The sequence below is a fragment of the Cuculus canorus genome, chromosome 1, assembly GCF_017976375.1.
Source record: "Cuculus canorus isolate bCucCan1 chromosome 1, bCucCan1.pri, whole genome shotgun sequence".
Classification (NCBI taxonomy): domain Eukaryota; kingdom Metazoa; phylum Chordata; class Aves; order Cuculiformes; family Cuculidae; genus Cuculus; species Cuculus canorus.
Window position 1 is genome coordinate 195,084,976 of NC_071401.1, and position 12,573 is coordinate 195,097,548.

At 39.1% G+C, this 12,573-nt stretch overlaps 2 protein-coding genes across 3 annotated transcripts in view; one reads left to right on the forward strand and one right to left on the reverse strand.

Annotated features, from left to right (window-relative positions):
• Window positions 1-7,903, forward strand: part of FBXL13 (F-box and leucine rich repeat protein 13) — a 75,358-nt gene extending 67,455 nt beyond the window's left edge. The window contains 2 exon segments of the mRNA XM_054068468.1: window positions 1,070-1,233; window positions 7,777-7,903. Of these exon segments, the coding sequence (XP_053924443.1) occupies window positions 1,070-1,233; window positions 7,777-7,894 (282 nt within the window). The 3' untranslated portion in view covers window positions 7,895-7,903.
• A 133-nt stretch (window positions 7,904-8,036) lies between these two features.
• FAM185A (family with sequence similarity 185 member A) overlaps window positions 8,037-12,573 on the reverse strand; it is a 39,448-nt gene continuing 34,911 nt past the window's right edge. The window contains exon 8 of one of the 2 annotated variants that reach the window (XM_009561389.2): window positions 8,037-10,812. In XM_009561389.2, the coding sequence (XP_009559684.2) occupies window positions 10,697-10,812 (116 nt within the window). In that variant the 3' untranslated portion in view covers window positions 8,037-10,696. The remainder of the gene's footprint in view (window positions 10,813-12,573) is intronic. The other variant, XR_008448210.1, reaches the window with a different exon arrangement.

Below are 12,573 nucleotides of genomic sequence, written 5' to 3' on the forward strand. Positions count from 1 at the left end.
GTTTATGATGAATGAGATTCCTCTTAAATGCATCTGATACTGATCACGGACTTCAAAGTCAGCAACTTCAATAGGAATATTTATGTATTAATCTTTTAACCCATTTATTGATCTAGTTCAGATCTTAATATTGAGAGTATAGCTAAATCTGAAGAAGCAAAGTACAGAATTACCTCTATATTCCAGGAGGACTGTATCACAAGATAGTGTGCTCATTTTCTGTTTCACAGCCAAGGTCTGAGCTTCATCTTGCCTCCTTGTCCCTTTTATATTCTCATGAAATTAGCTGTTTAATGCAAGTGAAACCCTTGTCTTCCTTTTCACCTTTCCACTCCACTGATTTTAATCAAATATCTTTAAAAGCTCTTCAGTATCTTCCCTCTTGACTTCTGGTCCTGACTGAACAAGTAATTAAAGTATGTAGATTCTTGAGTGTTCCTGTTGAGGTCAGTGGAGCAATTAAGAAGCTTGCAAGACTGCTTACATACCTTTAGGACTCTGTCTTATGTTTTTCTCAAATGTGACTTCCAGCATTAATGGCAATGAATACCAGTTTAGAAAAATGGGATTGTGAGGTGAATCCAAGCAGCCCTGCTTAAGAGCAAAAGAAAACCAACTCTATATGAAAAAGGTCTTGGCGTGAGACACTCATTTGTAATGGAGAACTGAGATACAAAACTGATTTAAACTAAACTATGAGTGCAGTCTCGCCGTTTAGCGAGACCAATGTGACAGCAGTAAGGCTAAAGGCTTATCGGTGTTACTGGCAAAATTATGAGGTTGGGAAAGTTAAATGATTCTGATTAGGTGAAAGAAACTCCACAGTACTTTAGACTGTACTTGAATCACAGTTAACTATTACCTAACACGGTCCTGATATTTCAGGGATAGTTCCCGTGCAGCCCCTTGCAGAAATTCAGAATTCTGCTGAGCCAGAATCTTTGCTTTCACAAAGTATTTTAAAACACAGCTTTCCCACAAATCCAACACTGAAATGGTGGTCTGTGTTTTTTTCTTTCAACTGTTCAATGATCTCTGATTTCTGCCTGTCTTGTTGCTTCATTTGCAGATGACAGATACCTGTATCGAACACTTGGCTGCAGACTGCCATTCTCTCTCCTTCTTGGCTGTCTCGGGCTGTATTGACCTTACTGACAAAGCACTAAAATATCTTTGGAAAGGCTGTAAGCAACTCCAGATTCTCAAGATGCTGTACTGTAGAAATATTACCAAGTAAGAGGCTATTTCCTAATCTTAATTCAGAGGTGGTTGTGCACCCCAAAACATGAGGGTTTTTTTACTTCATTGCCATCATGTTGCCAGGCCAGGTGTCTCGCTTGAGCCTAGTGGCTCCTTTACCTGGGGTGTTCCACACTGCTGCCTTAGGATTCCTGAGGCTTCATGTGGGTCTCAGCATATTCTAGTGTCAGCCAGAAGCGAAGGAAAATGGGGACAGTATTTGTCTTTATGGTAGACAATGCTCTGCTAGGGAAATTTATGCAGACATGGGATATCACCTTGAGGGCATATGGAAACACAAGGAAGAAACCCAGACTGGACCTGATGCTCTCAGCCATTGCACTGTGTACTTTAGCTCACTCCAGGGGTTTGTGGGAGCCTGTTTCTCAAGGACTGCATGTCAGTATTTGGCAGAAGCAGATCTCAGCATTGATGTGGGCCTGAGCTCAAAATGCAGCATGGTTACAGCGAATGAGTCAAGGTATCATAAGCATAGTATCATAACATACTTGTTATGTATTTCCAATTGGAAAAAATAGTTCATCTACCACAATGGAATCCAACCTTCCCACTGGTGTAACTGAATCCAGCCTCTTGATTCCCCGTGGCAATTAAAAGCCAGTCAGTTCTGGTTAGGTTTAGACATGATTTTTCAGCTGTGAGTCTCCAAGATGCAGATCTAACATCCGTCACCCTTCCATGGGTGTTATGAGCATCACAGACCAGATGCTGTACACTGAGAACCGCACAGTGGCCAGAAATGCCAAAGGGAATGAAACTGTTTGGAAAAGGGCTACAATTTAAGCATGGTCGATATATCTGAGTATACAACTTAATCAAACCTTATGGCTTTAGTAGGAGTAAGAAATATATACTACTATATTATACAGGGAATATTCGTACTAGGAGAGCTCTAACCCCATTCTAACAGAACGACCTGAGATAGCGCACTCCGTGCTAGATTATTTCAGGGTTTAATAGTCACTTTAGATACCACAAGACCAATGCAGATGCCTCGTGACTTAAAGGATATTTCTAGTGTGCTTCATGATTTCCAAACCCTCCTCGGCTTATTTCCCTCTGGCTAGCCACAAAAAATTCTGCTGCATTACCTTTTTTTTTTTTTTCTTTACTTCTCTCTGACTTAGTTTTCTTAATGTCATCTCAGAACTTCCATCTCAAAACCTCTACTTCTAATTAAATACTTGGTAGACGCAGAAAGCGTTTCAAAGGCTTAATGTGCAAAAGTACGAATCGAAAAAATTACTCTAAATCAATTACACTGTTCATTCTGAAAAACAGTATTTCAAATACAAATAATTCCCTCATAACTTTCTGATTTACAGTTTTTCTCATATTAAGGCTCAAGGGATTTTCTTTTACACCCAGATTGCTGTTGTTGACTGCCTTTTTCTGTGACTTCATATATCTCTCTAGAGCACTAAACAGTGTGTCATCTCTTTTGGGCTCTGGTTGCTTATACATCTTCCTGCAGAAGTGCATTGTAGTAGGAACAGAAATAAGCGTGAGCTCCAATTTGTGTTGGGTGAGCCGTGATCAAAGAGCTGACATGACTTCTCAGAAAACCTTCTGCATTATTGTAGCCTTTGCAGGATGACCCAGGATTGCACCTCTTCCTCAGAGTCCCATTGGCTGTGGGTTCTCCAAACGTCTTGATTAAACTCTTATGACTCAGCCAAGGAATTTCCCAGTCAGTTATTTTTACCGTAAAGAAAGCCCTGGAGAGTTATGGATCTTTACAAAACAAAAAGCAATCACAAGACACACATCTCCACCCAGTGTTATCTTTGTCCTTTTCTTGATTTTCAGAACTTGGCAAACTTGGCCAATTTTACTTTCTTGCGCCTGATTTTCTCATATGTGATGGTGGATGGTTCTTTTTGTTGCCAGCCTCAGTCTCTAACCCTTTGCACCATACGTTTAAGGATAGTAAACTCTTACTCTGTGCCATTTGAATCTGGGACAATAACTATCGGGTAGATCAATCAAGTAGAACAATTCAGCACTGAAGATTTTTAGCTTGTTCCTTCCAACAGGTCTGAGGAGCCTCCCTAGACCTAGGCAGGCTGCAGAGTAGACTCGCCACATCAAGATCAGAGTCGCTTTTCAACGCAGACTCTAAAATTGTCATTAGACGGAATGATATTCTGACAATAAAGGAGTTCACAGCCAGATTCAGATCTATTCCACATCTTGTATGTGTCACACTTTTGAAAAACTCTTTTTTTATTCTAGTTCAAGGCCATTATTGAGAAGATGATAAAAAACATTTGTTTTCTGCCAATAACTACATCAAAAACACTGTAAAGGACGGCAGGGGTACTGCACTGTCCGTCATCTTGCAGCAGATTTTCAGTACTGACATCAAAAGCAATGACAGTACTGTCACTAGTGTGTCACAATATATAGAAGTGCGTATGTCATTCACAACCTGTATGTTTTTAGTAACGAATAATAAGCAACAAATCGACAAAAAAAAAATTAAAACATGGCCTCATTCTGTTCCAGACTAACTTTCTCAATCTTATTTGGGTTCTTAGGTTTTTGTAGTATGTAGAGGAAAAGGTTGTTTTCAGGTATAACTTAAGTTGTGCAGGTGTGAAACATACATTTCAGACTTTTCATTTTCTGTTTAAGGACATAGAATAATCTGGAAAACCAAACATGCTCATGGCTTAGGTTCTAAATAAGCAATAGAAGAAATATGTTCTTAATTTAAAGTTGTCTACAAAATCTATAAATCATGGATACTTCATTTTGCCAAAGGAATTCCCCATTATTCATTCTTAAACACTAACCAGTCCTAGTAGACATCTCTTAATAGACTGAGCCTTGCAAATATCGAGGCATATCTCTTGTATTGTGTCACATTATTATTCAAAGTTTTATTTTTACTGCTTTGTTAGATTCAAATAGAAAACATATGGAGCCACAAAGTTCTTCAAGTTTCAGTCTCATGAAGTTTCATAGGAAACAGTTATGACCATATATATTGTCCATTCTTTCCAGTATCAGGTAGCATCCCAGGTTCTATTTGCCAACCTTTACAGAAACACTTCTCTTCACTGTAAAATATTCTTAAACTTCAAAACACAACTACCATTTAAAGTCAGCAGCAGTGCGGAGAAAGGAGTGGCGCTCTGTTAACATTTCTGAATGTGCCACTGCCTCAAGGAGCCAGTATTGTGCTCTCACCAAACTACATCTTATCTGTAACAGTTTGATCCCACCAAAAGCTGTTCTTTGACAGCAAAATTAAATGCTTCCTTCTTTCTTGTCTGCAGTAATATGAAACCAGATACATTTCTTTTAAACTCACGACTCTACTAACAAGTGACTCATCTACAAGTACTATTATTACATTTTTTGCCTTTTAAACAGAAATTATATTGGGTCCTAACAGCTACAATACATGACATTTGGAGAAGATTCTGATTCTTGATTTGGTCGTGGTGTTGTTGTGTTTTCTGTTGGCTGCTGTTGGTTAAAGAGGAGATTACAAGAACTTTTATTGAAAAAGCAAAATTTCTTAGGTATTTTCCAAATAGTCAGGTCTCAAGGCAGGAAGGATTTGGGACTCCAGCACACATAGTCAGAAATGAAGACAGGCTACACATGATTTGGTAAAGGACTAAGAATGATTCCTCTTAAGTTTTCTCATGAAGAATCAACAAAAGTATCATAGTCCTGTCTTCTTACTGACTGTAAATCATTCTTCAGAAGTGATGTGGAGGATCTTGGAGTGCCATGTTTCAGCCCTTGTGTACACTTGAACTGGTTGCCATAGAATGATCCAAGTACCGCAGCTGATGTCAGGTATAGTCTTATCACTTTTTGTAACCTAGTGCATGCTTTCAGGACATCTCCTGCTTTTCCCATTAGTTGCCTGCCTCCACTTGCCTCTCTTGCCCTAATTTCTCCTGTATTTAAATTATAAACAGTTCTTCCTGTTTTTATTTTGTTTGTATTTTCCACTACTTTTTAGTCTTTATTGGTTTTTCTAACTTTATCTCAAAAAGTCTTTTTCAAAACCTCTGCTTTTTACTCTGATGGACCCAGTCAAACATTTTGTAATTTTGGAATGGCTCAGGCTTCAAACCATGATGCAGAATTGTATTTCCCGGCTACCCCGTTAGTAAAAGGCATTGAAACTTTGGATAAGGATTCAGTTATATATTCCAGTGTTGCTCAAGTCTTGTGTTTGGGCCAGCACTTCTGTCCGACTTATACCAGGCGATATTTGTTTTGCCAGAGATATTGTAATTATCTGCTGAAATGCTTTTATTCATCAATGTGCCCATTTAAGAGACTATGTCAATAAATAAGCAGGCTCTATCATAGCACAGTATACCTTAAATAAATGATCTGTTTCACCATGTGTTGATCGTTAATGAATGGCTATTTCTGGCAGAGCAATCAACCTTAGCTCCAGGCATGGGACAGCATAAGTTTCCAAAAAAATAGTAACAGCTCCCCTTATAGATGTTTCAGACAGGCACCATACATTGCAGTTTCCATGAAAAACAGGAATTTGGACTTGGATGAGTTGATTTTTATTTTATAGCTTGGAGCTTATAGCTCATATAAGCTGTGCACACATTCCTCAATGGCACACACCTCCCTAATATAAAAACAGATCCAGCTTTGTGTGTTCGAGTGGTTCATACAGTGTGTCACTGTTAGATTTAAAAAAACACATATCCTGCAGTGGTTAAAAAGGAGCCCTCCTTGCTTCACTAATTCTGTCCCTTTTGCGCCCCTCCCCTCACCCCCTCTCCTGCTTTGGTGGTGCAAGCGGTAGGGCTGTGTGTGTGTCTGCCTCTTTTGTAACCATCCTCAGCATTTTCACTTTGGAAATAAACTTTCAATATTACTAATGCTGTAGCAGGTAACAGACCACTTTAATGTGCATTTTTTTTCTGGGGTTGTCTAGATGCCATATATTACATTGTCACAGAGCTTAGGAAATTGGCTAGGAGAGAGAAAGGGTACCTTGCTGCGCCTGTGACATCCCAGCTCAGCTTGAATCTCCCAAAGAAGACGGGAGACGTAGAGAGCTGGCTCTTGCCCAGCAAGCACACGAGGACACTCGGCCCAGGGGAGCTTTCTGGAGTGCTAGAGCCAGTGATGGGGGAGGCCAAGGGAGGCGGGTGCTCTGCAAAGCCGGGAGCAGGCTGACAGCCAAGTCACAAAGTGATGGAAAGAAAGAGTCATTCAGAAGGCCGAAAGTGGTGGGTTGAGTTTCTTCATCTCAGAAAGGCAATGAAAGTTGTTGGACTGATAATGCCTGGAAAGAAGGGACAGTTGCTCTTCAACTTCTTTTTTAGGGTGCCTCACCCAGCAGGCCTAATTTTCTGCTGTTTCTATGTAGTTTGCTCTAGTTTGCTGTCCTGATGCTGCTAAGAGGGCAGCAGCTACGAAATGCCAAGGGAGATCAGAGGGGTCGTGGTGATTTTAGACATCGTAAGTGATTATCTTCTAGTTCAGCTATAACAGAAGCTGCAAAGGAGAGCCTTGGGGCAAGCGTGGGGCCAGGGGAAATAACACTGAGGCTCCGTTACACTGCCCACTGCAGACTCAATCCAGCCTCAGAACCTACAGAGGCCGGAAATGGAAGGGAACTACAAGTGGAAGAGTTAGCCAAGAAGAAAGCAGGTGAACCAGAACAGGCTGAAAATACTTGGAGGTGCCACAGAGACTGTTCAAAGAGGAAAGTAGAGCTAGTTACTACAGCCTTCCTGTATGGCTACAAACCACCATTCTGGAGAGCCTGAGACATCTTTTGATGTAACTGGTTTATTTATCTTGCTTGGTGTTATGTTTTCTTCAAAACACAATGCTATTATTCCAATGGCATCACCTACTCAGTCCCAAAGATTTGTGTCCTAGGCTTCCCAGACAGACACTGACACACTAAAGCAAGCGCAGATGAGGTCCACCAAGACCTTTAGAAGCTCAGGGCAGTCGAGATGTAAAGAGGCTGAGAGAATTGCTTTGCTCACTCACAAGAAGAGAAGGCTCGGACTGGAGGAGACCCTATTGCTGTCTGCAATTCTGATCAGAGAATACAGAAGAGACCATGGCCAGGCTGTTCTCAAAGGTGCACTGACAGGACAAGTGGCACATGTATGACTCTCATTACATACAAGGAAACTAGTTTTTCATTAGGAGGCTGATCAAACACTTGAACAGGATCCCAGAGAGGCTGCAAAAGCTTCATCCCTCGAGATATGCAGAACTCTGCTGGCAAAGCCATGACCCACCTGGTTGGGTTGGATCCATTTAGAGGAAGACCAGGATTACATAATTTCCAGAGGCCCCTTCCAATCTAATTTATTCTGTGACTCTACAGCCTAACCAATTATCTTTTTTTGTTTCTACAACACCTTTTATAATACTGATAGCTTTAGTTAAAACAATGAATTTCTGCTCATTAAACAGCTTCTAGTGTTCTTTGTAGAAACAGTCTCTACTAATTTTATTTTACTTTTGTTGTTTTTTTAACTCTTATTGCAGACATGCTGTCTTGAAATATACAGCCAAACTGGAGAAACAAGAACATGATGCTGACCCTCCTTCCTGGCTTGGATGTGACCAGGATGGCAACATACTCACCTTCGCCACCAGAGCCTGAATAACCAAATGCTTCAAAATGAAAGACAAAGAAACTGCAAAACATCCTCTACCATTCAAGGGTTCTTCTCTGAAGCATGAAAAGTACACTATATTATTTTTTCCTTAAAACTAATCATACTTTAATAAAAGGCCATTTGTTGAATTAGTAAGGAAGCACTGCAAATCCTTCTCACAGGAGTGTGTATGCCTTCAAGCAAGACAGCCGCACTGAAACAACACTGCTAACTTTCAGATGTTGATTCAAGCCGTCTTCATCTTTTAATAAGGAAAAGTTTAAGTAGTCCCATGCAGAGGAAGCAATAAATAACTCTATGTGCGTTTGCCATGAAGGACATAAACACTCTGACTTCCCTCAGAACTTCACACTTGACATGGCTGGTACTCATGAAGTACAGCGTTCTTGAGCAATGAAGAACAGTGAATACGTAGTGCCTACTAATTCCTAAATACACAACTACACATGCACATTTAAGCACAGCTCCATCCAAGAGGTCTTTTCTAACCTGATGATTCTATGATTCTCAAGTCACTTGTGCACCCAATGTGCTAATTCTTACAAAAGCCTTTCACATGGAGTTCAACTCTCTCAGTGAGCTCATGTTTACATTTGCAGACCTCAACTGCAGGCTGGCAGGCAGCTGACGGAGTCAGTAGAATCAAACAGAAAGGAGCACAGATCAGAAAAGTGTTAGATTGATTTGCTCTAGTTACAAGAACATGTCTTCTCCTCACATGGACAAAAAAATGTGCTCCCATGAGCACACATGGGATTTGCCATTCAAATCAAATTATTAATAAACCACTAATCTTTCCTTGTGTCGAGAAAAATATAAAGTCTCACCTCTTTATAGAAGAACAAGACATTACTCAAATGCCTTTGGGGAAGTTCCCAAAGATTTGACTTTCTACGGCTCATTCTTGACCTTTATATTAAAATTCTAAAATTTATTAGCTTGGAAAGAATATAATCAGAGTGACTTTAGTGATAGAACAATTTTTGATGGCTTATTTAAAGTTCTTTAAGCAAATAACTACTAATCTTAATGTTTAATTCCAGCTAGCTTTAGCATATGAATGCCTTTGCTTGATTTCTTTTGAAGATGGAAGAAATAATGTTTTCTTACTGTGTTCTCCTTTGAATTGCTGATGCAGCAGTCCTAAAAAAGCACAACCTTAATCACAGGGCTTTGTATTCCAAATGAATAATGGAACCATTAAGTACACTCAATTTTGTAAATTTTCTACTACTCTGTTTTTATTTTTCAATGTAGTGTGAACTTAGATGTTCTTTCACTTTGTCTGCAGCAGTGCACAAAAATCATTAGTTCCAAAACTCTTTCAGGAAATCTAAAACCATTATGCATCTATGAATTTAGTATCTTTTAACAATAGAAATTACTAATAATTACTAGTAATAATATACTGCTTATAGTAATAATATTAACAATGCTTATATATTAGTGTTTATATTAAAAATACATATAATTTGCCATGCAAATCAGTGCCCACCTCATCCAAACAAACAGTATACACAATGGGAAACAGTTTTTAACCACACTGAATTATAACAAAAATGCTGCCCTTAACTACTGAAGTCCATTAGCCAGTGCTATTAGACCCCTTGGGGAATCCTGCAGGAAAGAAATTCACTTCATAATGTACCATTATGATGCAACGTACATACACACATATGCACAATTTAACACCTTAGCTGACATTCTAAACAACTCTTTGCTACTCCCTATCCCCCCATTGCCAGGAATTCTCACATTTCAGTTTTAAAACAAAAATTTCAGTACTTTTATAAGGTGCCACATCCATGTACAGAAAATCTTCTGAAAGCTCTATTTACTTTACTGTGTGTTTGTATTACAGTAACACAAAATGCTCCACAGAAATCACACAAACCGTTGTGTAGTAAGTACACACTTCCCCCACCTCCCTCCCCTGCCTTTGTGCCTCAGAAGAGCTTACAGTCCCATCAGGAAGGCTGACAGTAAGTAGCAAATAAGCAGATTACAGTTCTTATATATTAGGCAAATACTTTCATTCTATGGCAGCTTTTACTTTAGGGGACCATTCATATGGACTCCCATTTGAAGTCCAGTTTGTGCCATGTGCCTTCTTGAAATCACCCAGATCCATTAAGCTTTTTAAAATAAATGCTCAAAAGTGTTTCTTTGCAGACAAACAGTGGTAGACATAGCCAGAGTTTGTATTTCTGTCCACCAACAGTGGTTCCAGATGACACAGAGCGAAGTCTGTCCTTTCCTATAAGCAGTTTCAAACATAGAGTACCCACTGACAAGGAAGAAACTGCTTAGGGGTCAAACACTAAACAAGAAATCCAAATAAGAACTACAGTTCTCAAAGTGGTTTTATCCTACCCATGATACAAATAATTTAGTTGGAAGAAAATTCTCTGCATTTTGCATAGAACTCCCACAGTACTGAGACATTTAATTTAAAAATATGAAATAGCTTGCAGAGCATGCCATCTTGGAAGTAAATTTTCATTTTTTTCACATACCAAATGTAGAAAATGCTTTTTATTTTTAAATGATGATTCCAAACTTTTGTTTGAAAGTTACCTGCACAATAAGTGGGTCAGGTTACACAAATTCTGAATATGTAAGATCTTGTCATTCCTAAAAGGCACTAAAAGTAAACCAGATGTGTTAAAACGCCCTCATTTTTAATAGTCTCTCTCTTTTATTAAGAATACACATCAAAGTTTCATGATTTTACAGAAATGTTCCTTTACAGTTTCTTGTTTTAATCTCTTTGGCCTATTTCACCTTTAAGAACCCTTCAGCTTGATAGACTGGATCCAGCTTTGGCTTTTGAGATACACTTTGCCATTTTGTGTGTCAGCCTTAATCCATTTATCTGTTTCATCCTTTTGATTCATGTGACCTGAGGAAGAGAGTTTGGTTTAGTTTAATTTGACACAATACACATATTGTCTTCACATTGCTTTTTTCAAGCTCCCTGGAAACACTTATAAGACTTTTATTTGGTATAATTTATCTGTGTTTAACCAGGGCTCCTGACATTTCATTCTTGATACAGTTTTTTCCATTACTGTAATATATTATGGGAAATGAGATTAAAGTCGTGTGTTTTATTATATGGTACTGTAGCTTTTACTGTGGGCTAGGAAATACGCCTACATTAGACTATAATCTGGCTAAGTAATTTGAAAGGTTTTATCTTTGTTGTAAACATGGAAGAGAGACGTAAGACCTGATTTTCCAGATGAGCAGACATGTTGCTACTATTACTGCTTTCTGATGAGAATGACTTAAAAAACCCACTCCAAGATGTCAGTCTCTCTTACATCTTTCACATAAACTTACTATGCAGAGTGACGCTCTGAACAGATTGCTGTATTACAGACAAAGGAGAAAGTTCAACTTGCCCTCATTTTACAATTAGGAAGCTGAGGCCAAGAGAGAGTAAGTGACCTTCCAAATTTATACAGAAGATTTATGACCAAATTGGGAATTAAACTGGGATATTTTAAGTCTCAAATCAGTGCCTTTATCACAAGAATAACCTTCATTTTGGTTTATCTTTACAAAGTATCTTTCATCATTATTTTAGCATTCGTGTCACTGAGTGAATTCTAAGTTTAGAATTAATTTGAGCCTGGAATAGCATGAGGAATGGCAGAGAAGCAGACTCTAAAGCAACTTTGTGAACATGCTCTGCTTTGACCTGTAACACAGCTGAAGTTGAATTTTGGCCACACCAAAGCCAATGGCGAAACTCCAACTGACATCACTCCATCGCTTTCCACAACTCGAGCCTACATGCCAGAACTTTTCAATAGCATGTCAGTGCTGTGGTACTTCCAAGTGGGATTAGTTAAGGGTTATGGGCCAAACCCACATCAATTCACTAGCAGGCTGAGGTGCTGTATAGAGCAGGATTTTCAGATGAATCCAACACCAACGGTGTTCTCCCACTGAACGAAGAGATATTTCAGTGTCCTTTGTTACTAGACTACAATATGTCTTTGAGGATTTCCATGTGGATGTCCTAGTGCATTTTCTGCACTCCTGATTACTCCAGGCAGCAGCAGTCTCAATCACACGCAGCCTCAATATCATTCCTACTATAAGGCAGAATCCACAGTTCTGCTCCCCATCTAATTATGAACTTAAATCTATGATGATCATCATAAAATTGGACAAATGTGTTGTATGTTAAATCTGTTAGCACCTGAAAGAAAGCTTTCCTGAACTATCAATGTGCGGTAGTATGGTATCTGAGAATTCAGAACAGAAATTAAAGCAAAATCTATCCTTTCAGTAGAGGTAGCCCTTAACATTAGATCTGTCTGAATTTTGAACAGCAAATAGCCTCCACGTGTTAAAAAATGCACCAACAAAGAAGCGTAAAGGAAAACTTTAGCTGATGCCTTAACAGAGTTGTAGAGGACTGAAAAGACAGCTTTTTCTCCCTAAGGAGAAAGGACACAATAGATGCAGGGCAGAGATATATTTTTAGAAAGTGCATATTCAAGTGCTTGGTCCCAGTTCCTCTCTCTCGTGTTTCTGTCACTATGGCTTGTACTTCTATACAAGGAACAAACACTGAAGCACAGAATCAGTCCTGTAAATCAAGTTTCCTGCACTGCTCACACCCTGCTAGAGTCTCGCTAAGAAGTTA